Source organism: Sus scrofa, chromosome 12 (assembly GCF_000003025.6).
Source record: "Sus scrofa isolate TJ Tabasco breed Duroc chromosome 12, Sscrofa11.1, whole genome shotgun sequence".
NCBI classification, from domain to species: domain Eukaryota; kingdom Metazoa; phylum Chordata; class Mammalia; order Artiodactyla; family Suidae; genus Sus; species Sus scrofa.
This window is the reverse complement of record NC_010454.4, coordinates 13,027,895-13,055,278: the sequence shown is the minus strand read 5'-3', so window position 1 is coordinate 13,055,278 and position 27,384 is coordinate 13,027,895. Positions and strand designations below refer to the sequence as shown.

The 27,384-nt window shown below is 46.0% G+C and overlaps 1 protein-coding gene across 1 annotated transcript in view; it reads right to left on the bottom strand.

Annotated features, from left to right (window-relative positions):
• PRKCA (protein kinase C alpha) overlaps positions 1-27,384 on the bottom strand; it is a 386,361-nt gene that overhangs the window by 213,369 nt on the left and 145,608 nt on the right. Inside the window, 1 exon segment of the mRNA XM_021066740.1 lies at positions 22,543-22,625. Within this exon segment, the coding sequence (XP_020922399.1) occupies positions 22,543-22,625 (83 nt within the window).

The window sequence follows — 27,384 nt, the reverse complement described above, 5'->3', positions numbered from 1 at the left end:
CAAAGAAAACCTTCCAAAGACTATAATTCACAACAAATGGCAAATATATTAATTCTATATTAATACACAAATGTTTACAACATTCACTTTATTGATGACAAAAACAATTTGTATTGATGTGGATTGGTGAACATTTGGAGATTGTAAGCTGGTGACGACTCATGCAGCTGCCTCCAGCTGGCGGCTGCCTGGGACTGGATGGTCTGTGACGGCCTCAGTCACAGGTCTGGTGGGTAATGCTGGCTTGGTGTAAGGCATCCTCAGCCAGAAAGCACATCCTCCACCCTCTTCAAGGAGGGCAGAAGTTCTGAGAGAGGGAGCACGAGTGGGAGCAACAGAGCTTTAATGCCTTGGCTCATAAATCCCCACAATGTCACCTAAGCTGCACCTGCTGGTCACACGAAGTCACAATGCCAGTCTAGACTCATCTAAGTGGAGAAATGGGCTCCACTTCCTGACTGAAGGTGTGCCAATTCACATTACAGGAAAGCATACCACAAGGGTGGAAGGATTTGTGGCCATTTCTCACAATATGCCACATGTACTTAACAATTGCAGATTTTAAGTTTCTCTGTCTAAGTGCACTGCAGTTTCCATGACAGTGTCTCCCTGAACAGTCACATGGGAGATTCTGGAGAATTGGGAGGGAAAGGATCTTGGATAAAGGAAGAATGATTCAGGTAATGGTCACAGGTTACCCCTCACCTGGGACAACAGAGCAGGTACATTTCCAGACTGACAGCAATAGAACATCCGCTCTGCGAGCACAGGGACTTCTTTCTTTTCTGTTGGGTCACTGATGGATCTACAGTGCCCCAGAGGGAGCCTGGCCCACAGGACACAGGCAATGAAGGTCTGTGAAATCCAAGAGTGGATGCCTCCTAGGGGCTCAGAAAGTCACAGAATGGTTCTGTAGCGGGAAATGAGACAGGCTAGATCCTGGCATCCAGGATGTTGCTAACCTATAAACACAGGTCATTTGAAGTCGACTGTTGAGAAATCAGGGACTACCACTAGTTAGAATTAGAACAGACCACATCTGTAATCATTAGAGAAATGCAAATCAAAACCACAATGAGGTACCACCTCATACCAGTCAGAATGGCCATCACTAAAAATTCTACAAACAGCAAATGCTGGAGAGGATGTGGAGACAAGGGGACCCTCCTGCACTGCTGGTGGGGAATGTAAACTGGTACAACCACTATGGACAACGTTATGCAAACTGAGGATAGTTACCCTATGATCCAGCAGTCCCACTCCCAGGCATACCTCTAGACACAACTATAATTCAAAAAGATACATGCACCCCTATGTTCACTGCAGCACTACCCACAAAAGCCAAGACGTGGAAGCAACCGAAATGTCCGTCAACAATTGAATGGATAAGGAAGATGTGAGATTACATATATATATATATATATATACACACACAAACACAAAAACGGAGTATTAGCCATAAAAAGAACTAAATAGTGCCATTCACAGCAACATAGATGCAACTAGAGATTCTCATACCAAGTGAAGTCAGGTCAGAAAGAGAAAGACAAATACCATATGATATCACTTATATGTGGAATCTGAAATAGGACCCAAATGAACCTGCCTACAAACAGAAGCCGACTCATGGTTGCCAAGGCGGAGGGATGGAGTGGGAGGCTGGGGTTAGCAGACGCAAGCTATTGTACCCGGAGGGGATAAACAACGTGGTCCTACCGTGCAGCAGAGAGAACTATACTCGATGTCCTATGATAAACCATAATGGAAAAGAATTTACAAAAAGAATTAGAGCAGGGAAACAACATGCCAAGACGTTCTCACAGTATCTTCCAAAATGACATTCGTATTTCCTTGAACTAGAAATCAAAAGTATGATGAGGTGGACTTTCTATATCATTCCCAATAGACAAAGAAGCTTTTTCAGTAAAAAATCTCTACCTTTGAGAACTTTATAGGAATACGAATCTGAACCAACAAATCAGGAAAACACAGTCTTCCATGCAGCAACGGATGATCCACAGTGCCAGAAAATGAGAAGGAAGCACAATACACGCTTTGGAAAGGAAGTGCGGCAAATGTCTTTGCTGAACGTCGGACGGTTTGTGCTGGAGCCCAGGACCCCTGACATGCGTCTGGTGCTGCTGCCCATCGAGTCAACTGAGCCTCAGAAACTAGTGAGGGGCAGAGAGGGGACAAGCATTCAGGAGTTCAGACTGAGCTTCAGGCTCTTTACACCCAGCTGACAGTTTTCAGCCACATCAACACGCTTTTGAATATAAGCAACTAAAAATAGCCATTAGTCAGAGCCTTGTATTAGGTGTGTTGACATCATCAGAAGGCAATTCTGTTCGTTACAAGCCCCTTCTGACACTCACTCTGAAATGTCTCTTAATCACTGCCTTGATTTCACTGGCACCACCTAGACCTTCCCCCTCCCTCCGTCCCAGGTACAGACTCTCCTGGCATCTTCCAGCTCCCTGAATCTTCACCACAATGTTCCCCCTTCTCCTGAAGCTCACTCAGTACTCATATGTGCATTTACTTTTCTCATCCACCTCCATCAAATATTTGTCAGAGACAAGAGCTTTTTTCTCCTAATGCTTTTGCACATTCCCATGGTACTGAGCAAGAGACACACATTTTAATTAAGCACAATAGCTAATATTTATTGAATTACTACTTTGTGACGGGCAATGAGCTAATAAGCATTTAATGATACGTATTACTTCACCACATCCACCCCTGAACTCGATAAATATGTATGACTGCTTCCCATCTACCCACAGATCCGGGAACAGTGGTTCAGAGAGGTTAACCGACCTACTCAAGGTCACACAATTAGTAAGGGTGTCTGGAGCTGAGGTTCAATACTAGGACGAGGTGACTTTCAAGTTTATGCTTAAGACCTGGCCCTTCCCACCTAAAACCTGCCTGAGTTTGGCGTGGAGCCCAGGAAACTCACTCTGGAAAGCACCCCCGGTGATTCACATGTACAGCCACTTTGCGGGGGGGGGAGGGAGTCCCTACCCCACACTCTGCAGCCAGCCCTCCACCGACTGACTGACCCTGCCTGTGTTCTCCTGAAGTCTGGAGGAATACTGAGTCTGGAATGTGGGTCAGCCCCACCCACGTGCCTCTCTCCGGGCTGACTCAGGTCATCCACACCCCAGGGAGTGCCACCCTCTCTCTCGTACCCAATCCCGTCCCCTGGAATCCTCCTCCGTCACGGCTGGATACTGATGGAAACCAGAGGGCACCAGATCTTTATTCCAGGGGCAGTAACAGAAGTCATACGGAAGCACAGCACTGGGGTCTCTCAAGGAAATCCTGACAGCACAGCATGGAGAAGGGGGCAGAGGTCAAGGCCCCATTAAGTGCACGGCTGGGCTCACAACGAAAGATGGCCTAGGCCTTCTTTGGGAGCCTGACATTTTTCTTTCATGAGTCACCCACGTGTGCCACGTGTCAGCCCATGACAGGCCCAGACACACAGCCTCAACTCCATTTTGCCCAAGTCCAGAAGACACCGTGGTCTTCACGGCTTTGCTCAATAAACCAGGCGTCATAAAATGCCCCCGGCATCCTTTCAATTTGCTCGGAATAGCTGGTCCCTTTGCCCTCTACAAAGGACTCCAAGGGGTTTAGCACAAACCTCCTGTAAGGGACTAATTCTGCCCCTTGGTAATATAACAAATACAATACCTAGCACAGGGCTGGGCTTCTCCAGGAGATCACGGCCAAGAGCCTGCCATCGGCCCCCGAGTTTCATGCTGCTAAGGGCTCTGCCCTCTCCGGAGTCAATCCCTCTCGATCCCTCAAGGCCGCTCTCTCTCCCTGGCTCGCAGTCAGGACCTCCTCTCTGCCTAGCAAAGATGACAGACTCAAAGACTTAAGTAGAACTAAGAGAGGAGATACGTACAGACATTGCAAGAAGCCAAAAAGAGGGCCTGGGCGGTGTGGGTAGGGCTTTATAAAGTAGACGTGTTCCATCCTGCCATAGCGGACACTTCACTGGTTTTGTCCCAGGTCACCCACTGTCTTGGGATGTCCATTGCCCCCCTCCCATGCCTGCTGTAGGTGCTCCCCCTCCTCCTGGAGGACACTCATCCCAGGACCCCAGCAGCTGCCTCCTGGGCACCTGGGAGCATCTTCTGGTCCAGACCAAGACAAAGACTTTCATGTCCCAGCCATGCAGGTGGGAGCTGAAATTCAACTGAGAGAGGAATGAGAAACTGAAGAGTAGCTAAAGGGGCCATGGATTGAAAGAAAGGTTCTTTCAGAGCTAAATTAGAGTTCCTCAATTCTCTCTTGACTATTTTGTAATTTCAAAGAACATTCAGTATTTTGACGACTGATCTAAAAGGAGAAACCAGGTCTCCCCGTTTCCTAAGCAAGTGTTCTTGCCTTTCAGGGAGTAAAGGGATCAAACAATTCCTGACCCTGTTTCTTTTCTTACACACATAGTATCAATCTGTAAAATCGAGAAGAGTTCATTCTCTACAAAAAATCTAAATTTGTCTTAGACTGGCCTTCTTTTCAACATACATTTTTCTAATTTAAGACTTAAAGAATACAGACGGAGCCAGACTAGATTCATCACTGCATAATTGGATGTTTACTTTCAGTTGTCCTAATTAACCAAGAAAGGGGGATCACCTTTCAGTCCTAAGAAAAAAAGCTGAACCTCATCATTTCTATCATTTTTGAGATCTGAAGAGACAGTACTTATTAGATGAAGTATGAAAAGCAATGAAGAATTTTTAGAAAAAAAATTCTGGGGTCACACATTACCATTGTCCTCGTAGCCGAGTTTACATCCAGATGCTGAAAACGTGCTTCAAGACTATAAAAATGAGAAGTCTGGCTGTGCTTGTCATTATATTGTACATACCCATCACTATAACATGCCATTAGGACTATATTTGTACTCCTACACTATGTAAAAACATGAGTTAGCAATTGCCAAATTCTTTCAATGTCTGAATACACTTGCTGGAGAAACTGCAGACTGCTGCAAAAAATCCCATAAATGTCAAACATTCTCAGGACTTTTCTTTTTAAGGGGGCAATTTCCAAATCAAAATTAGCTGAAGCTACAATTTGGTTTCTATTGAGGGGGCAGGTCCCCAAAGAGTCACATGTCACACAGTATCCGAAGCATCTCATAAATGAAGGCCCCTTGCCTCCCAACATACTAGCGACACCCTGGTTTGAGACATTTAAATCATTGCCGCTTAAAAACAAAAACAAAAAACACTCTATAGCAACAAAATTAGGAATGACAGACCCAGGAGAATTTCACTGTGTCCAAAATAGCAGCTGCAAGTGCCACTGGAATTGTTCTCCTTTTCCTGTTAAGTCTGGAGGCAAATCTCTTGGGAAACCAGCAGTTACTTAGGAATAAGAATGCAGGCTACTAGCGTTCGAGGTGGCGGTGGTGGTTTCTGCTGCCCAAACAAAGAGTATATTTATCAATCATAAATAAAGGGAGTTCTCTTCATGGCTCAGCGGAAACAAATCTGACTAGCATCCACGAGGACACAGGTTCGATCCCTGGCTTCACTCAACGAGTTAAGGATCTGGCGTTGCCATGAGCTGTGGTGTAGGTTGCAAACACGGTTTGGATCCCACGGTTGCCGTGGCTGCAGTCTAGGCCAGCGACTACAGCTCCAGTTCGACCCCTACCCTGGGAACCTCCATATACTGCAGGTGTGGCCCTAAAAATATAATAATAATAAATCTGGACACCTGAAGTTTAGAAGGAGAACAGTCACTACTGTATTAATGTTGAGAAGTTGAAATGAACGTGCTTTTTGATAGTGAGATAAATACACACAGGCTGTTTTTTTTTCCCTACTCTTATTCTAACCCTTCCAACAGCTCAGAAATCCAAAGCCACCTAATTCGATGCCCTTTTAACTGCAGCATAGACACGCTTTGAGAATGACCAAGAATCTTTCACGGCAACAAGAACTGTCCTCAGTGGCGTCCAAGGTAAGCCCATTCCCAGAAACAGGCGCTAGGGCGGGTCTTCTCAGACAGAGCGCATCACCTGGACAGCCTGTTAGGCCCAGGTTGCTGGACCCCTTTCCCAGAGGTGCCGATTCCGTGCCTCTGTGGCACATGAGTATCGTCAGCCCTCATCTTCGGGCTCTGCATCCACGCAGTTAAGCAACTCCGGAAAAAAATTTCTAGAGTTCCAAAAAATAAAACATGAATTTGCCGTGCACTGGCAACTATTTACACAACACTGACGTTGTACTTACTCTTCACATAGCATTTATACTGTATTCCATGCTCTAAGTCATCTAGAGATGATTTAAAGGACAGGGGAACGTGTGTAGCTGACACCCAAACACTGTGCCATTTTATACAAGGGACTTAAGCATCGGCGGTTTTGGTGTCTTTGGAGGGGCATGCGAGTGAGGGAGAACTATATTTTGCTTTTCTAACAAGTGCCCAGCTGATGCTGAAGATACAGGTGTGGGATTTCACTCTGGGAACCGCTGTCCTAGGGAACACTGAAGGGATGGAGAATTGGCAGTTACCAGGCACAAGGCCCTTTGTCATCATCCCCCCATTTAAACCTCAGGACAACTGACGGGAGTATCACCGACTGAAAGGCGAGGAACTCAAGGCTCAGGGAGGTTACAGCAACTGCTGGTAAGCGAGAAGGCAACTGACCCAAAACCCGGGGCTGTGGGCGTCCACCACACCTTCCAACCTTCCAACCCTCCACCCCAACCACAGAACCGCATACATCAAAAATGCCCTCTACGAACACCTGGTCGGGCCATCTCACCGCCTGTCAATCTGCCAACAGAACATTATAACCTAGAGGCCTCTGAGCAGTCAACCAATGAGGCACAGCCATGTCTCATCTCAGGAGCCAATTTCTACCTCCAAACGGCTATGGGAAATATCTGTTGGAAATTGGAAAATTCCAACTATCCTTTTTAGCTTCTGGCTTGCTCTTTTCCTATTCCACTAAAAAAAAAAAAAGAAAAGAAAATAAGCCAACCCTAACTAGGCACACAGTAAGGACCTTCCTCTGACCACGGACATAACTCATCACCTGTAAGAGAAATAACATGTGCTCACTGCATGTACTTTTTCAACGCTCCTGTGGCTCAGGACCCTGATGTGTTGTTTGGTGTCTTATCAGTGTCAAAGCTATGTCTGCTTTAGTGAAAGCTCGAAAAACACAGGGTTCTATGCTTTATACAATGTATATTGTAGCACAATAGTTAATGCATGCTACGTTGATGATTTGACCTGTAGTAACTCCACATATCAGGGAGTCCCTTACACTGTATAACAAAGCAACTCCAAGATCTGTTTCCATGACAACAGCAGCATCGCACAGGAAGAGGAGGGAGAGAGTACAGAAAGGCTCTTTAGAAATTGCTACCAACACACATACCCAGTTTAGAAGACTAAAACAATCATCCGGGCATTAGACTTAGGGTTAAAATCTCTTCTTTCTTGAACGTATTCTCTAATGATGTGACTATTTTTAAACATCCAATAGGAACCAATTCAGAACACTAAAAATACCATCCATCCGCCAAATTTTAGGCGATCTAAAATTAGGTTACCAGGTTCATCAATTTCCCTTAGAAGATTCGAGTAGAAATAGACCAAACCTTTCTGGTGGCAATAACAGAAATGCTGATAATTCAAATGCTATGGTAAATAAATTGCATTCATTTACAATTAGCTAAAAATGAATAGGCAACGCCAAAACCCATAATTTCTCCCAAATAAAATTAAAATGGGAAGTATCTTGTGAGACAAGAGTTTTAGAAGGCCCTTCAGATAATTTACCAAGCCACATATTAACAACAACTCACAGCAGAATGTAGCAGAAACTAAGTCCTAAACAAACATGAGAGAAGAAACCATTACACTGCCCCTTTCCGCTGGGCTTTGTGATTAGCCTCTGCTTATGTCTGCTTTTCTCTCGTGGATGAGATGGAAATCAAATGCAACACCCAAACAACCAGACTAGCCTTCTCTCCCAACTAACATTTTTTTTCTACCATGATTTTTCCTTCATTGATCAAAGAAAGAGCCTTTTCATACTAAAAATATCTGGGAACAAGAGCCAGAACTGGGACCTATTCTTTTCTCAGCTACTGGGATAAGGTTATTTCACCTACATGTGTACCGAGTTATTTTTAAAACTTGCCTCGTTCTTCTCTGGTTATTCTATTTCAATCAACAAGAGGGGACCTGGTGGCCTCTTGTACTCACTTTTACTCTCAACATCCTAGCTGCTCCACAGGCCACACGGTGATCAACAGAGATGCAGAATGGAACTTTCGCCCCTCAGCCAGAACACATGGGGTGCTCTGGGAATCCAGCTCATGGGTAAATTTCAACTTCGTCCCTAGTGTGGACATCAGACATCTAAGTGAAGCGGCACATGCACGAGGAACCGGGCGTCACCCGTTATTCACAATAACCATCCCCTTATGCCACCTGGCTCAACCATCGCCGGTGTCAGTCAGGTTGAAACAAACTCTTGCTCACATCAAGGCTTTAACTCAAGCAGAATCACTGATTTGCTAATTCAATAAATGCTTGGGAGCCAGCCAGACCCCCAGATTCTGGGTAAACTCGGAGCACAGGGAGATAAAAGTGGGGCTTTGGCCTCAAGGGGGAGCCACATACAGGTAGAGAGGGAAAAGATGAGAGCACAGGGTTGTCAATGTCTTCAGAGAGGTACACACGGGGGAACGGCAGAAGGGCAACTGGAAGAGGCGGGGGAAGGAGTCCATGGAGGTAGAGGGGTGGTCAGGGAATCTTCTCAAAGAGATGACAGATGTGGTCCTTCGAGGAAGGCTATGAATTGGTCAGGTGGCGTGGGGGAAGGCACTGCTAAGAGAAAACCCAGCATCCTTCGGAGCCTCCTCTCAAACTTCAGAGAGTGCAGGGGCCATCCCTGCTCCTTTCTGGGTCCAACAGGATTACAGCCCTTGTTTCACTTCTCCGGGCTCCCTGTCCTACAGCTCCTCTTCTACTGTTAGTTACATCTCCTCTCGGGAAGTGCTTCTTGAAGTTTATGCTAAACGCTGCCTTATGACACCTAGTCATTGGATCTGGGTCTGTCCCTTGGCATTCCAAAGACAGGCCCACCTTTCTTTCTGGGATAAAAGGCAGCTCTCATCAACCAACGCCTACAACATACAATTCAAGAAGACACAAGCACTATTCATAATAGCCAAGACGTGGAAACAATCTAAATGTCCATTGGCAGATGAATGGATTAAAGAAAAGGTGGTGCATATACACAATGGAATACTACTCAGCCCTAAGAACAAAATAATGCCATTTGCAGCAATATAGCTGCAACTAGAGATTATATTAAATGAAGTTCAGAAAGAAAAAGGCAAATCCCATATGATAACACTTACATGTGGAATCTAAAATGTGGTACCAATGAACCTACCTACAGAACAGAAACAGACTCAGAGAGAACAGACTTGTGGTTGCCAAGGGGGAGAGGGAGTGGGATGGACAAGGAGTTTGGGATTAGTAGATGCAAACTATTACATTTAGAATGGACGAAAGCAATGAGGTCCTGCTGGTCAGCACCAGGAACTATGTCCAGTCTCTTGGGGTAGAACAGGATGGACGAGAATACGAGAACAAGAATGTGTACGTATGACTGGGTCACTACGCTGTACAGCAGAAACCACTACCTTCCTTAATCTCTGTGGTTCATACTGCACTTCAGACCCCAAACGATGTTTGGTACCCATGGTAGATGTTGCTGCTGCTGCTTCCAATGACCAAAGCTGACCAAAGTCAGTGACACGCCTGCTTTGCTTCCATCAACCCTTATTATTTATCATTAGAAACGCCTATGTAATAAGAATATTATGACTGAACAAACAACTATGGAAGCTCGAAATACTTCATTAAAAAATTGCTCAAACAAGGTATCTTAGAAGTACCATCACCAAACAGAAAACAACAAAGCTTTTCTTTCCCAAAAAAATCTTGTTACAAAAAAAACAAAAGATGAAGAAACTCAGTTGATTTGACTGCATCTAAAAAATCCTCATGATATTCCTAACAGAAGCCTGCCCTGTACTCCTGAGATGAAGTCACGGCAACAGCAGGACAGATAAGGACACAACACACCCCACCTGGTGAAGGCAGTCATGTCTGGTAGGCGACATACCCTTGGAAACTTTAACAGAGAACTCACTGTTAGCTGCCTGTCCAAAACTCAACTCGCCACTTGTTACCAAACTACCCTGATCTGGCTCTGGATAGAAATACATCCAGCTTCAAAACAAAACCCCTGTGTTTTCAAAGTAGGAGTGGCTGTGTGATACTCTGGCCAACAGAAGGGATGCTGGATTGGGTTTCTTGGGAGTAGGCTCGACAGGCATCTCTACTTCGACCTTCACTCTGCTCTTTCCTCCTGCTTGGAGCAGGGATGGGCTGTATGGAGCAGCCAAGCTACCAACTAGGACAATAAAGATGAGGATGAAAAAGCTACGTGATAAGAAGGCTGAACTAGAAGGCGGAATCCTGGAAGACGCCACATGAGCCACAAGCTTCCCAGTCCAGACACTGTTACATGAGAAGACAAACCACATTTAGTTCAAACCATTGTTTGGTCAGGTTTTCTATTACCCACATTCCAAAAGAACACACTTAGCATGGGGTGGGCTAGACATCTGCCACAAACAGCTTTGCAATGACACTGTTGGGAGAAGAATTATTCTCGGGTGGGTAGCTCCATTCAGATAACATTCTGAGAGCACTTTGCTGTATTCCAAAAGAATTACGTGGATGAGTCTGGGGGAGGGGGGCAAATAGATCAATTGGAACTTTTCAGAACTTGGACTCTTCCAACAAGATTAAATCCAGAAAGACAATCTATGTCAAATCATCTGAAAAATCAAATTATCAGGATTTCCATTCGAGGGCCCTTTCTAGTTCCTGCCCCTCAGTAGACAAACGTGGTCACAATCCTAACCACAGGAATACCTTGATGCCAAGCTTTTGCACCGAGCATCGTATAAGCATTTTCCACGTTTTCGTAATCATCCCTCCACTGCACTGATGTATCACAATTTACTGAACAGCTCCCTACTGCCCAACATCATCATCAGTGGAAGAAAATGATGTCTGCAGAGGGAAATCTAAGAGGACACTGTCCTCAAGCCAATATGCCACCACATAATTTTCAATGTTAAAATCCTATTTACATATTAATTATTCTCAAGGTTTTGAATTCAACACTTGTTGCACTTTTTGCAGAATCTGGTGGTTAATTTAGGAATTGCACTTCAGTAAGGTTGATCAAATACATTTTATGTTCTAATGAGTTTTCTAGATCATATAGCCTTAATGCTAAGATCATGAAGAACACGCTTTGCAGTGGGGGGTGGGGAGGGCGCTGGTAGGGAGACACCTCTAATCACATAGGAGGCTTAGGCTCAACTGACAGAGCCAGCTTCTTACCATCTGGTAGAGCATTTTAGTCGTAGAAAAGGAAGTCTCCACTGATCCTAGGACAGTTCCTTCTAGTTACATTATTGGAAGGAATGGAAACACTACGATTTTTCTTCTCTCTGGTAAAAGTCATAGGCATTCATCTCCTCAGGCAGCAAATATTAATTGAGCATTTCAATGTGTCAGACACTGTTCTAGGTCAAGGGAGAAAGACAACATCCCTGCTCCCGGGGTGCTTCTGCACCCTGGTGCAGAGACAGTTATCAAGTGACAAATAACATGGTTGCCAGTGGTGACAAGGACCATCCCACGTGCACACGGAGGACAGACTAATGGAAACTGATGGGGGTAGGGGAGGCTCTAAAGACGCCTAAGGTGTCACCTGAGTGGTACAAAGGACCACGGGGACAACATGGGCATGAGTGGGAAGCACAAGAACCCACCAGGGCCAAAGCTCTGAGGGGCCCATGAGCTTATCAGCACGTCCTGTCCCGAGAGATGGATGGAACCAGATCACAACCACCATGGGCCCTGCTGACCTCAGGAAGAAGTTTCTATTTCATTCTAACGGTCAGAGGAGGACACGGAAGCGTTTAGGCAGAGGAAGGCCATGATGTGATCAGCCCAACGCGTGTGCCAAATACCGCTGGGGCTGCTGGGCAGAGCGTAAGCCACAGCAGATGAGAGCAGAGAGCAGGAGCTGAAGTCAGATGCTGCCCAGCACACTGTAAAAGCAGTTATTTCATTGGCCTCAGGGAGTGAGGCCAAGATTGAACCTAGCACACATCATCAAGCAGAGAGGGTCTGTTTCACGTGCGTCTGTGATTCCTTTTTAGATTTCCAACTCTCCACCTTCCCTTCCACCTCCAGCTCTGTACCTTCAGTTACTCTAAAGAACTGATGCGTAATGGAGAAAAAAAACCACCTGATTAACATGAATTACCTAAACCTTGGTGCATCATTCAAATTTTGCAAATGCAAAAGAGCCCTCCTTTTCTAATTTTTAGACCTGCTCTGTTAACTATTCTTTTTCCAGCTTCCTGGTCTTTTGTGATTAATTTTAGTTACGGGAGAACGACCTGCTTAAGAACAAATGAGTCATGATACGACTTCATATCTAGAAACCTCAAAGCACCCTCCCCACATGGAGAATATTTTCCAGAACGAAATTCTCGTCCATTAAACATTTCTAACCCATGTTAACTCTGCAAAGCTGTCTGCCTTGAAAGAGAGGTGGGGAGGGAAGATAGGGCAGCGACTTGAAATTGCAGATAGCAAGCAACATGCAAAGTGCCTTCTGAAAGTGTTGGTCTTAGGGATGGTTATGGCTTGGGGGGGAACCCCAAAACTCTCAAGTGTTGTAAAATAGTTTATAATCTGCATTTCAAAATAGACACTTTTATAAAGCAATCTCATAAAAATATTTCTCAGGAGTATGAATAGCAATCTGTGACCTCAGCATGGGTTATTTATCCTGGCACAGGTGGGCATGTCATAGACACACACCTTTGATCTCCAACTGGAAAGAAATTAGACCCATGACTCCTTAGCTGCTGTCCTTAGCTCACCCTTCCTCTTCCACTGCGATTTATTATAAACCTCTCCAGATTAACTGCGCAATTAGCAATTCCTTCAAGGAATATAAATCCCAAATAGGCAGTTGCCAAAATAAGCATTTCCTTTTAATAGGCTGTTTCCCCCACCAACATTCAACCAAAAAACTGTTCACCCAGTCAGCAAGCACAGCACCATGGGCGTCTTATATCATTTCATTAGGCTGAAACTTCTTCAAGCATGGACAATTCCCTCGAACTGGCAGAAAAGATTTTTAAAGGAAATTCACTCTCTGAAACTTAAAATCGAGAAGATGTTAGGGGTTTTTTGTTGGGTTTTTTGGTTTGTTTTTTTTTTCCCTTTAGGGCCGTATCTGTAGTATATGGAGGTTCCCAGGCTTGGGGTCGAATCGGAGCAACAGCTGCTGGCCTACACCACAGCCACGCCAGATCCTTAACCAGGGATTGAACCCGCACCCTCATGGATACCAGTCAGGTTCGCTACTGCTGAGTCACAACAGGAACTCTGGCTGGTATCCATTCTGAGAGTATCTCATGAAACATTGCACAGCTATTTCACTCAAACCGAGAAGATCATTTTATTTTGGGATCAGAAACTTCATTTTTTCTTCCATTCTCTCTCTCAAGATACATTAATGATCACCTATGAGTGAGAAATCATATGAGGATTTGGGGGAAAGAAAAGATTACCATATAACCAAAGTCAGTCTTCCTGTGGTAAACTGTTAGTGTCCCAAGGAGTTCCCACTGTGGCTCAGCAGGTTAAGAACATAGTGTTTGTGAGGATGCAGGTTCGATCACTGTCCTCTCTCAGTGGGTTAAGGATCCAGCCTATACAGAATCCCTAACCAAGGAGGTCCACTGTTTGTCTCCATTGTTTCCGGCTCGCTCTGACTGTAAATAAAGGTCAGAGGGGTAACGCTGGCTGGAAAACCCTCCGCCCACTTTTCCTCCTCTCCCATCCTCTAGGAAATGCATTTCTTTTAGTCCATGGAGTCCTCCTGAGTCTCCTGCTGGAAATTCATTCAACAGCAAAAACAGAAAATAGAGCCAAAGTGAGGAAGGTATTAGCTGATTGAATGGGACTCCCACTTCAGCTTGTAAAAGCCTGACTCATTAAAATCCAGGAACAAGCTCTGGCATAAGTCAAAAAGCTCTCTGCGCTGGCTTTCAGCACAGGGTGAACCTCCTGTGCTGAATCTTTCCAGAAACCCAGTGTCCTGGAAAGCCCTACCTTCCCGCTTTCTTGAGAACTCAAATCAAGTGCCCCAGGCTCTCACCTGGTCCCATTAGTCCTGCTCTCTGCTCCACCGGTAAGTATTGTGGGTCTTGCTTGTGAATCCTTTTGCAGTTAACATCTTAGGATTTTACCACTTCAAGTTTCTTACACTGTTTTGAGAGGTCTCAGACACACTGACCCCAGACGATGACCCCCGAATTAGAGCCTCTACCGACAGAAAATCTGCCCCTGAAGTTGGCTTTATAACCAACCACATGGCACCAAGGAAAGCACAGGGTTGGAAGCAGAGACCTGGCTCCAAGCTCACTGCACCATTTACTACCAGACTCCAGCAGGTCACAGAACCATGCCCAAGCCTAACTGCCACATCTGTACGAGGAGTATAACAACATATGCCTAGAGCATTTATTACTTCCATTTATCCAGAGAAGTAATTATCCAAATAATCAATCACATGGATTCGTATACAAGACTTCCCACTAAAGATAAGCTGTTTGAAGACAAAGACCATGTATGTTTGTTTTTGTAACCTTTGCATCTCACAGCACCTGGCATGTAATAAGTGCTCAAACATGTAACACTTACAAATGATGCATAAATGCACAAAATGCACCAGGCAACAGATTAAGGAGATGTGGTATATATACGCAATGGAATACTAATCAGCCAAAATAATGCCATTTGCTGCAACACGGATGAAACTAAAGACTCTCGTACTAAGTGAAGTTAGTCAAAAAGACAAGTACTGTATGATATCATTTATATCCGGAATCTAACATACAGCACAAGTGAACCTTTCCACAGAAAGAAACACATGGACTTGTAAGAAGAGACCTGTGGTTGCCGAGGAGGAGGGGAGGGAGGGGGATGGACTGGGAGTCTGGGGTTAATAGATGCAAACTACTGCTTTTGGAATGGATAAGCAATGAGGTCCTGCTGTATAGCACTGGGAACTATACCAAGTCACTTGAGATGGAGGATAATGTGAGAAAAAGAATTCATATGTATATATGTATGTGAGACTGGGTCACTTTGCTGTACAGTAGAAAACTGACAGAATACTGTAAACAAAAATTATTATCTAAAAAAAAGAAAAAGAAAAAAAATGCACTAGGCATTGAGATGCTAAATATGTATCAGCATCATCGTAAAGATGCCGTGACTTGTGCAGACCTTCTAGCTTGGAGCTTCCAAAGGTTTAAGTCACGAGTGGCAGGTTTTCCCTGACACCTTTGCTCAGGTACAGGTTAATATGGTTGGTTGTACATCATGAACTGATATTACTGTGTCACCTAGGATGGGTCAGAAGAGATCAGGAAGCCATTATACCAATTTTTGATTCCAACAAGTCAAAAGCTATTGCCCAAATACAGCATTTTAAAACTAAAACAGTTCAAAAATTTTGCCAATAGTTAAGACAACAGTTTGAAAGGATTGGCATAAAGAGAAGAAAAGCCCATTAGGTGTGGTTCCCATCCCCACTCAGTGACAACATAATGCTGATGAAACATCCGTTCTGAACTATCGGCCAGGTTCAGTAACAGGCTCATGCACAGCTCCAACCCTGCAAGTAATTCAAGACCATGTAAATACAACTGGACATCAAAATTAGGGTAGCAGACCTTCTACTCATGTTCTTCGGCTCAACAATTTTTTTCGAGCACTCATTCTGTGCCAGGTTTTTAGTTTCCAAAGGGAAACGGCAGAGGATATGCCCATGAAGAAGTCACTGTGTAGGCCTGACTGAAATGGGCATTAAGCAAAAGCGTCCATAAGGAGCTACACAATGATGCCCACATGTTTCCCTTGCTTCGCACACCAAAGACTCTTTTAAATACAATGTCAGAAATTTTATAACGTTCCCAAGAAAATCACCTTCTACCTTATCCTTTTACCCCCCTTTTAGACCCCAAATGGTACCATGCACCCTCAATCACACCCCCTTTTCAGATCTGGCTCCACTGGGCTTTTGGCCACTTTCCCTAAACAATCACGCCACACTCTCAAAGGCAGACAGTTTGCCCAGAGTGGAGGATTTTGAAAAGAATGTGCCATTGGCTATGTGTGTTTACTCTTATGAGTAGGTTCCAAAGATGCTTGAGCAGCAGCTTAAGCCATCGGATTACGCTGAAAAGCCCAGAGGTGACCCTCTTGACATCAGGCGCCCTAGAACAGGGGTTGCAAGCTGAGGCCCTTTATCTCTCCTTGCACCACACACACTCCCCTCTTCTCACTGGCCAACGCTTGCTACGTCAAAAGAGAACGGACGTTGCACCAGCCAACTGTCTCCTTTAGCTCACCAGCTCTGCAGATGAGGATGCAGGTCTTGGAGGCTATTTTTAATCCTCAGCAAAATTAACTTGGCGCAAAAGTAGCAGGAGTCCCTTCCCTGGTAGGAAATACTTGTTACTGTGAATCTGGTACATAAAAAAGAATCCACCCACTAAAAAGCAGAATTAGCACGGGAGTTGGGGGCTGGATGTGTTTCCCTGAAATAACTTTTCAGGTTTCCCGTGGTGGCAGTGGGCACATGAGGAACGGAACCTGGGGGCGAGAGCCAGAGGGTGGTTCCAGGACCTGACCATGGCTCGCCCCAGAGGTTCCTCTGAGAGGATCCCACCAGGACCAGCAGAACACAGTGGGTCTCTCCTGCCTGTGTTCTGCTCCCCTTTTTTACAGGTCCTCTTGAAAATACCCGTCACTTGAGTTCATGTGCCACTGGACAGCACCATTCGGCAAGAGAAGCAACTCCCTTAAGCCAGCAGCAGAAATAAGCAGATACGACTCTACTTGTTTTTAAAGAAAACTTTGAAATAGAAATAAGTCAATGTCACCACCTTCAGGAAGACTTCCGTCATTTTCCACTAGACACTCTCCCCTTACACTTCAACTCCACAGCATTGCCCTATTTCCCCCACTTATAGCAACTGCCATAGGCAACCCTGGAGTGGAATTACCTCCACACTTTGCTCATTGTTCCCATGAGAGAGAATGGCCTGGGAAGTGTGTGGGTCTGTGCAGGAACTGTCCTGCACCCCTCTACCTTCACAGGACAAAGCTCTCAAGAAATATTTCATGATGGAATATTACATAGGACTGAAAAACAACTTTAAAGATGATCAAGTTCAACTGGCATATTGATACGAAAACCAAGGACTAGAAAGGTTTCCAGTGACTTGGCAGGCCAAAATTCCCAATTCCCACTCTGAGACTCTCTCCACTCCCTCTGTGGAATTTTAAATGCTGCTTTTTCGCACCTACCACCTTTGACAAATTGCACTTGACTTTGTCGGTTCGGGAATATAAAAACATGTTTGGGTATAACAGGCTTTTGCTCACAAATTGTCCTGTTCCCCTATTAAACGTAAAAGCACACTTTGAGAAAATAGAAGATCCACTAGTTAAATTGATTTCCAGATGTATTTTACATGTTTTGAGGTTTCTTATAAATACAGCTTTGGAAGGTTGGATTTTAAACAATTTAGCAGCCTTTTTCTTATTTGCTCAGTTTCTAAGACACCGAGAACAACTTGAGAACCAGAGAATTCTCAAGGCTGTCAGGAAGCAAAGAAGGCAGTTTTGTTCTGTGGACACACGGCCGAGCACGGGGTCCCACCTTCACGATGGATGTGGCTTTGGCTTTGCAGCAATGTGTGCGATAGCTTCCACTGGCACAAACAGCTCTAAGTCAGCCATCTACTGGTGTCCTCAAGTGGCTGGGTTTCCCCTTCTTCACAGACTTGAAGGGGCACCCAGATCGGAAGCCAGCCCCTCTGCCTTCTACCAAGTTCATTCATTCCTTCACTTGCTCCCTTTCAAACATTCTGGCGGTCCCGGCCCACGCCTGATGCTGCCTGGATGGAGGCCAACTCCCTCCAGGTGAGGTTCCGTAATGACCCAGGATGTTATTTTTACATCCCCTGAATTCTACTCAGTTGTATGGCTTCGATATAAGGTGCAAAGTTCCAGAGGAACAGTTTCTCCCCAGACCGGCCAGTGGCACTGCACCAGTGTACCAGGTGAATAAAAACAGAAGAGCTCAACAGAAATGCAGACGAAAACCCAAGGCAGGCTCATTACCTCCACTCCTTCCAACCGTCAGCTCCTGTCCCTTCACAGGAGCGTCAACCTTCCGAAGGCCATGCCCGCATAGTTGTTCGGCATTTGCGTCATTTTAAACTCTTCACGGAAGGCTGTTCTCTCCCTGTGACTTTATGGATTGAAGGGGGATGTCTGGACATGACCTTTTCACAGCAAGACTGAGGTGGGTACGATTTTCTGCAAGTGCCCGTTCTGTGGCTTTTCTCACTTAAGGCTCGCAGAGGAAAAGAAAGGACCACACGGATTTAAGATGCGAATACACAGATGCACGCATGCGCACGGCAGCAGCACACGCATACACCTGGAAAGCCCAGATGCCTCACTTTCCCTCCAGCAGGCTGGGCTTCACAAGCAAACACAACTCAAGAGGAACAGGGAAGAGCTCCAGAAGGAAAAGACGAAGAGGCTGGAGGGCTGAAATTCTTCAAGGGGGAGGGAAGGGGTCTGCGGAGGAGCTGGCCCCCGAAGCCCCCACCCCTCAGCCCTGACCTGGTGGGCTTCGCTCCATCACAGCCAGAGCAGGGAAGGGGAAACCCTCAGGGCAGGAGGCCAATGGCGGCTGGAGAAACAGCAGCACTTGGGTCCCTTTAGAAGAACAAAATCACAGTGCTTACTCCCCAAAGCCAAAGGCGGTGATAACCTGGTCTACCTGCCCAGGTCCTGGTTCGCATCCTTACTGGGGGAGGGGGAAGAGAGCTATTATTTAACAAGGACCCGTTTTTGTCTTCTTTCTTCATCCTCTTATAAAACCTTGGATGCAGGGCAAGGGTGCTGGTCAGGGCCCCAAGCTGTATTGTGAGGGCACACACCTGGAAACCTAAATTCTGCACTGACTCAAAACGCCCTCTGGAGGCCAGGTGGGAAGAGCCTGGCTTCAACCACGAGCCCCGGACTGTAGCCCACAGCCACCAGCATCCCTTCTTTCCAGTGGTGCGAGTCTGGGCTCCAGTGATTCGTAGCATCAGTGAATGAGTCAACCTCTCCTATCAGGCTCTTAAAAAGTCTGTCCTTTTCTTCTCTGCCCAGGCTGCATGGGGCTGCACTTCGAAGTCTCAGAAATCATGGCTTTTACCTCTAGACAGGCTGGCAGGGAATTTCTGGCAAGAGACACTGCTCATCCCGGGGGCTGTGGGGTGGGAGCTTGGGGCAGGGCTGAGATTGCCGTGCCCATTTGGCGGGGGGGGTTCCTCTCTTTGAAAACCCAGAAGCCTTTTCTCCTCCAAGGTTCCCTACACTTCTACATCCTTTCAACTAGACTGCTCCCGGAGTCTTGACGATTGTTTTTGTTCAAAGGAATTTTCACCTTTTTCCCTATCACCCAGGTACCGCGAGGTTATTTTTAAGTACCTCCCCATTCCTCTCATCTTAACGATGGCAGGGCAGGTACAACATCTGTGGGTTTCAAAGGATCTGCTGCTTCTTTTGCCCCCCTTGGCAAATGCTTTCCCATCTGCTGAGCTCAACAATGGCCTTATTAAACAGCATGTGAAGCTGGCTGTCTTAAGCCTTCACCATGCAAAAAAAAACCTTAAGAATTTCTCGTTTTCAAGAGAAAAAAAATGCTTGGGGTGGTTTCTGCTCTTAAATTAGATTTCATTGTTCCTGATCCTTCTATTATCCTTTGAACTGGTCTTTTTCATGCCCTTATCACTTTTTAAACATCAGAACAGAGCCTTTGAAGGTGACACCAGGCAGGAGGTATCAGCCTCCTCCACGGACCATACAACCAGGCCAAGGACCCTCTCCTCCTTCCCTTTATGACCAACGCCCGTGAGAGAATCAGCCACAAGCCTATTCAATATTCCAAAAGGAACCAGATCACTTCACCTTCTTTCATATGCCTCAGTCTCCACACCTATAAAATGAGGTTAACCCGGAAAAATCTTGAATACTCCTGCCAGCTCTACAATCCTGTGATTTTTAAAATGTATTCCACCAAATGCAGCTCAGCTTTATGTCCTGACTCCTGTTCTTCCAACAACTTCCCTGGAGAGTTCGGTTTGGGCAGCTTGCAAGTTTGTGTAATAAGTGAAATCATCCTGCAGGCAGAAGCCACGTCTCACGCCCTGGCTCCAGAGAGGCCTCATCACAGTTCTCTGGATGCCAAGGACCCCAAGGCAAAGTGCCCCCTCGGAAAAGAACACACAATCCTGTCAATCACACAGGTAGGACTGGCTGATTTTGTAGCACCTTTTTAATAGCTCACATACTTCTTTTTCTCTCAGATTGAAAAAAAAAAAATCTTATCTTCCACTTGGAAGATATTGAAATGTGAGGCTCAGTGTCTACGGCAAATCATACACAGAGATGAGAAGGGGCAGAACTCAGCTGATGGGATCACAGGTTTTGCCTCTCGTTATGCTTCACTCTAAACAACTCTTCCCTGAAGCTTTGCACCTGGCTCCAGGCTCTGAGTAGGGTGGCCGAAGAGCCATCATCCAAAATGGGATAAAATCCTGGGCAAGAAAGAGGTTGATAAAGATAACCAGCAGGCACAAACCAAGGCTTTCCCAGGCGTACAAGTCTGTCTGTGCAAACTGGGAAGGATGTTACCTGTTTAGGTGTAATAGCGGAAGCTAACAGAAAATGCGTAATAAAATCACAGACGTGATCCGCAAGTTGGCCGACAGCCCCCTTGAGGAAATGGTTCCATCAGCATCTCACTCTTGAGATTTCCTACTTTCCTGCCTGCTCCTCCCTCCGTCTCCTTCCTCTCCCATCCCATCAGTTGGAAGGAACCCCTCAAGCTCTCACTTCATTTGACTCTTATGCCCTCTTCTCTAGGCAAAAGCCTCTGTTTCTAATGCTTTAACAAAACCAAACCAACCAGAGCAGCATCTTCAGGACACAGCCCTGAATTACCACAAACGATACCCTATACCCAAAGACAAAGCAGCAGCCACACCGAGATGCAGCCATTAGCACAACATTGTAAATCAACTATACTTCATAAAACTTAAAAAAGAGAGACAAAGAACAACAGACAAATCACACAAAGCTGAAGGGAGGAAGCCACCCGGACACCAAAGTTTCCCAGCAGGAGTAAATGGTAGAGGGAGGAATTGCTGGGAGCACGTCATTTAAGTAGCAATGACCAAAGCCATCCCGCCAAAGCAATTCAGGAGTGTCTGCTCTCAGAGTTTCCATTGTGGCTCAGCCAGAACAAACCTGACTAGCATCCATGAGGATACAGCAGGTGCAATCCCTGGCCTTGCTCAGTGGGTGATGGATCTGGCATTGCCATGAGCTGTGGTGTAGGTCGCAGGCTCGGCTCGCATCTGGCATTGGCCGCCACCTGCAGCTCCAACTTGACCCCTAGCCTGGGAACCTCCAAATGCCGAGTGTGGCGGTCAAAAATAAATAAATAGAACTGCACACATTTTTAAAAAAAGAAAAAATGTCTACTCTCTCTGGTCTCCCCCATACTTTTTTTCTTCCAGTTAAAATATGGCTTTCCATGTAACAGCTTGAGTTCCTTTCCACTCGATACATTTTCGATCCTGGTATTTCCCATGCCTCCCGACGCCCACTCGCCTCTGCTGATCCCGTGCTCCAGCCAGCAAGGCCTGCCGCAGGGAGGCTCAGCAGAGACGGGCAGAATTAGGACACAAATAAAGGAAATGAGGTATTCACACATGGGCAGCTGCAGGGATCATTTGTTCAGTGAAACAGATGCCAAATCTCAGTCAACGGGAGCATTTCTGACACATAATGAAAAGGCAGCAAAGGATACCATGAAGCAAACGAGGAACAGTCTGCTGCATTGGCCAAAAGCAACGACGGCCCTGTTAATCGACCACGAGAAATAAACTGAAGAGTGATTTATGTTCATTGTAAAATCTGTCAACATTTTCAGAAAAGTGCATTGTGTGTGAAAGCTGTGGCCATAAATTTGGTGGCTTTAGCCTAGGTGGCTGCCCAGAGCTGAAGAAGAGACAAGATAACAGGAAATTCTCCTCTGATCCTTAAGCCGTCTTGCCGAGCCTGAAAAGGACTATAAATCTCTTCCTTAGTAAAAGCCAAAGTTACAGGAGACGAAATGGGAAGTCCTCCCACTGACGACATGTGCCAAGACAGCAGCAGTACAGGCACCAAAAAAATTATACTCGAAAGCCCGCATCAACAAGAAAGAGTCTCCAGGCTACTTACATCAGTGTCAGGTCCTTTATCCGCACCCGGACAAGAAAAAGTAACGAACTCATGGCACCTCTTGTGAACCACAAAACAGCAAACTGGTGGAGAGAAAAGAAAACTGAAATTAGAATAGTCTACAGGTAATGGACGAGCTTTGTTTTCCCAACAGGGCTCCATTCTGTCACAAATCAATTTCATTTCACTACGGACAGAATCTCATCAGAAGGCATTTCCTCTGCGACTCGGCAACATTTGGTGTTGACTAGCCTCCGCGAGAACGGGACCACCGAATACGGGCACTACCGGGGCCCAAGGAGACCCTCGATCTGCGTTCCATTCTCTAAAGTTGAGGGAGAGGGGGCCAGACAGTGTAGGACAGTTTTCCCAAAGTATAAATAAGCCAGGAATCAAAATGTACAGTACTCTTGTGCTGAAGCTCCCTGGTGGGCTAGTGGTTAGGATTTGGGGCTTTCACTGCTGCAGCCTGGGGTTCACAGTCCCTGGTCTGGGAACTGAGATCCTGCATCAAGCCGCTGCATGCTATGGCAGAAGCAACAGCAACAACAACAAGCCCTCTTTAAAAAAGGGCAATCAGGGGTTCCTGTTGCGGCTCGGTGGTTAATGAACCCAACTAGTATTCATGAGGATGTGGATTCGATTCCTGGCCTCGCTCAGTGGGTTAAGGATCTGGCATTGCTGTGAGCTGTGGTGTAGGTCACATACGTGACTCAGACCCCATATTGCTCTGGTGTAGGCCAGCAGCTGTAGCTCCAATTCAACCCCTAGCCTGGGAACCTCCATATGCCCTGGGTGCAGCCCTAAAGAGAAAAAAAAAAAAAAAAGCCAATCAAGGAGATGAATCTAAAGCTGTGCCTCTTGTCCCCTCCTGGCCACCCTGCCATGAAGTATTGTGTACTGTCCTCTAACAAGACACACGGATATGCAAACACTGCTAAGTGTTCTACCCTGCTAGTACAACAAAGAAAATAACTTATTATAAATACATGAGTATCCCCTAAATGTGGACTGCACAATTTTCTTACGCAGAATTCTGAACTCTTGAAGACATAAACCCAATCGACAGAAAACACCTTTTTTTTTTTTTTTTTTTTTGGTTTTTGGCTGAGTCTGTGGCTTGTTGAAGATCCCAGGCCAAGGAGCGAACCTGCAGCACAGCAGTGACCACACCAGATCCTTAACCTACTGCACCACAAGGGAACTCCAGAAAACAGCCCACTGAAATGAAGAAACGCTGGGAACACGGTCACACCTCCTTATATCTGTCACCGATGCTGTCACCAGTTTGGGGGATCCCCACAAATCCACTGCACAGTAAATATTTTCTAAACTCACCGTGCTTTTGTTGCAGACTCCTGAAGGTGAAGCAATAAAAAAAACTATTAGTTATAGAGCTTAACCAGTAACCTAAGATTTTTATAAATGGAATAAGGTGGAGAATACGAAAAAAACCAAGGACCTAGAGATCTTCCTTCCTCAAAAGCTTCAGGTCCAGCTCCAAAGACCATTACCTACAGCTCCATTGTTCTTTGCTGAGCAGCATGGTGAGCAGCCATGTACCCTCAGAAATGCTGGCCGAGTCTCAAGTCTTCAGGGCAAGAGGCAGCTAGAACTTTCCCAGACTCTTGGCTCTTCACTTCCCCCACCAATGATACTACAACTCCCTGTCCACGTATCAACAGGTGCAGCCACTGTGGTGGGCGGAAGGGATGGCAGGTCGGCTGGGGGTTGAGACCAAGTCATGTACCTAAAACTAAGCAAGAACTTAAAGGGCCTGGAGTGGCCAGTAAAACAGAACATTCATGACAAACATGAGAAGCCACCAAAAGGTCTGAACAAGAATCACATGGACTGGAATTCCCTGGTGGCCAAGCGGTTAAGGATACGACATTGTCACTGCTGCGGCTCAGATGTGATCCCTGGCCTGGAAACTTCTGCATACTGAGGACATGGCAAAAAAAAAAAAAAAGAGAGCGCGAGAGAGAGGGGAGATAACAGACTAAAGCAGAGCTCGTAGCTTGTGATGAGCAAATGATGCTGATAAACATTAACAGAATAGATTTGGGCCCTAAGGGCCAGAGGAAGTCTCCTGTATAGTCTAGGAATGAGAGTAATTGCCCATCAATGTGCTAAAAAATAGAAGAGATGCCAGGGAAAGAAAGCAGTAGGACGCCCAGTGTTGAGCATCCTCTCGTGCGTCATTTTGATGGGTTGCTTCACACACGTCACCTAACCGAATCCTCACGCTACTTCACATGCTTCGACGGTTTGCAGAAGGGACAACAGCGTACTGATCTCCGGCATCAAGCATCACAATGTAGACAGAAGAAAGTGGAAGAGCACAGATGGACAGAGGGATGGATGGACCAACAGACCAGAAAAGGTCTTAGGTAAGTCGTGTCCCCTCCTTTGGAGTGGAACCAGGATTTGCACCAAGGTTGCTGGGATCCACTGCCCCATTCCCTCCACCACATCACACTGGCTGATAGAAGCAGAAAAGGTATTAAAAGAGGCTGCTGAGATTTGCACACAGGTGACAGGGAAATGGGTACATGAAGACATAATTATAAATATATTTAATAAGTATATGAATATAAATATATGTAAGGACATGTGGGGGGGGAGTATGTGTATGAGACCCAGAGGATGAAAATATGTGGGTACACCAAATGAGACAAGTAGGATAGGGGGTGACTGCTTTCTTTTTAAATAGTCTTAAGATGGTCAGAATACAACGTCACTGGCAAAGGACATCTTTTTATGAAAAACTTCGGGCTTGGCACGAGCAGGCAAACTGGACATATGAAGGAACCATCCACAGCAAGGTGAGCCCTGAAGTTCTCGTCAAGAGCATCCTTTCAGAAGCAGAGACGCCCCAGTGAGGGGTTCTCCCTGGCTGTCTGCCAAGCCTGCCCATCGTGCACAGCTGGGGCAGGAGGACCGGACTGTAAAGCAACAGAAAAAAGGACCCCCAGGCTGCCTGGGCAGGGCCAAGCCACTGCAAAAGGCAGCACGTCACTCCTACGAGCCTTCAGAGCATCAGCCTTACCTCTGCTTCTGCTAAAAGCTTCTCTGTTGCAACACCCTCTAAGGATGGCTCATCAAGCAGTGCGGGGATGACACAATTCATCTCAACGGCTCGCTCTCCCCAGACCCAATGTCATCTCTCATTCATTGGAATTAGAAAGAGAAATCACTACTAAAGGGTCATATGAGCATTATTTCCTCATCATGGTTTATTAGGGATATGGTGTTTTGAAGAGAAAAGACAGCATTCTGATCCCTACTTAATTGTTCAAACATTCCAGTCCTTCATCTCTTTTTAAACCATTTCTGCACTCAGGTGAACCCCTATTTATCTAATCCCTCTGAATGGTTTGCTTTTTGTACCTGTCCTTTCTATCCCCATTTACCATTGATGCAATTACGTGTCTCCAGCGAGAGATGGATCTACCGAATGCCTTAAAAAAATCCCATATCCAGTTTCGTCCTGGAGAGAACTAGCCCCTAGATGCACAATATAATCTAAGAGAGCAGCACAAAGCCCCACCCTCAAAATTACTTCCTCCCAACCCGTCTGAGCAGCCCCTGCCATCCTCCCTTATACAGGAGGGTCGCACCTCTCAAAGTTACTGGATTGACCCAACAGGAGGTGGAGAGAAGGGTCCTGTGTTCCAGAGAGGCGCTCCCATGGGGCCGTTATCCGAGGGACAAAGACCCTGCCCAGCCTGCTCAAAGACTCCAGATTCAGACCGGATGGAGAATGTGCCAGGGCCCCCGCCTGGGGGACTCATCCAGCAGAAAAAGCCGGGTCACCCTCTTGGCTCACTCCCACCCTCAAGCTCAGTGAGAGGAGCTGCCAAGAGGAACAAGCCTTGGCTGACTGGCTGGAAGCAGGGTTTGCCTGGAGAAGGCTGTGCCGGGAAACTGAACAAGGGCCAGAGATTCCAAAATCACGGGTGGCTGGCTTGACCTTTGGTTTCAGGTTCCAAACCAGGCTGGGTAATTCTTACTTTGGAAGACCATATGATGCAAACCTTTGAGCAGGTTTGCTAGGGTCATTGGAGGAGGAGGAAAAGACAGTAGAACAAGAGAATACACTGGGTTCCCCTGGACAGCAAAGGCCTTCCTTGAGCTAAAGAAGGGGAGCTATTGTCTCTATCCTTTTATTATTTGAAATTCTGAAATTCTCTTAGGCGGAGCAGGGGAATTGCTGGTCCTTATCACAGAGCAGGCTTTCCATACAGGTTTGCCAGACCTTGGCGGGCAGGTGGGAAGAAATGGGGACATGTGGCATAGCAGCTGCTGCCTGCTCCATGGTTTGCGTCCTGGAGCCGGACGTCTGGCCCTTCTATAAGCCTTTGCTTATGCAAGCCCAACCTGGCCAATACAACTAAGAGGGGGCTTCATGGTCAAAGACTCCGGATCTCTGTTGCTTGTATAACCAAATGAGAGGTTTTAAAATACGAAGCTACCCTGCAGCTTAAAGTCACAAAGTAAATCTTCAATTATTTCCTAAGCACAAAATCCTGTTCCCCTAATCCTCGGTGATATGCTCATGCTGCCCAGCAGCGCTGGATAACACACATAATGCACAACTCACACCAAGCAAACCGCAGAGGACCAAGACTAATAAAGACCACACATGAGCCTGGCCCAGGAATAATTCTTCACGTTCGCCTGGCTTTAAGATTGAGGTTGACTCGCTCTACCGATGCGCATCCCGTGCTGACCTTACTCACACAGGTAAGAGGACAGAGTTGTCACCATCTGTGAAAACCACGTCTCAGGATAAGTCACCTACGTTTGGCTCAAGGATTCATAAAAACACCCCCTCAG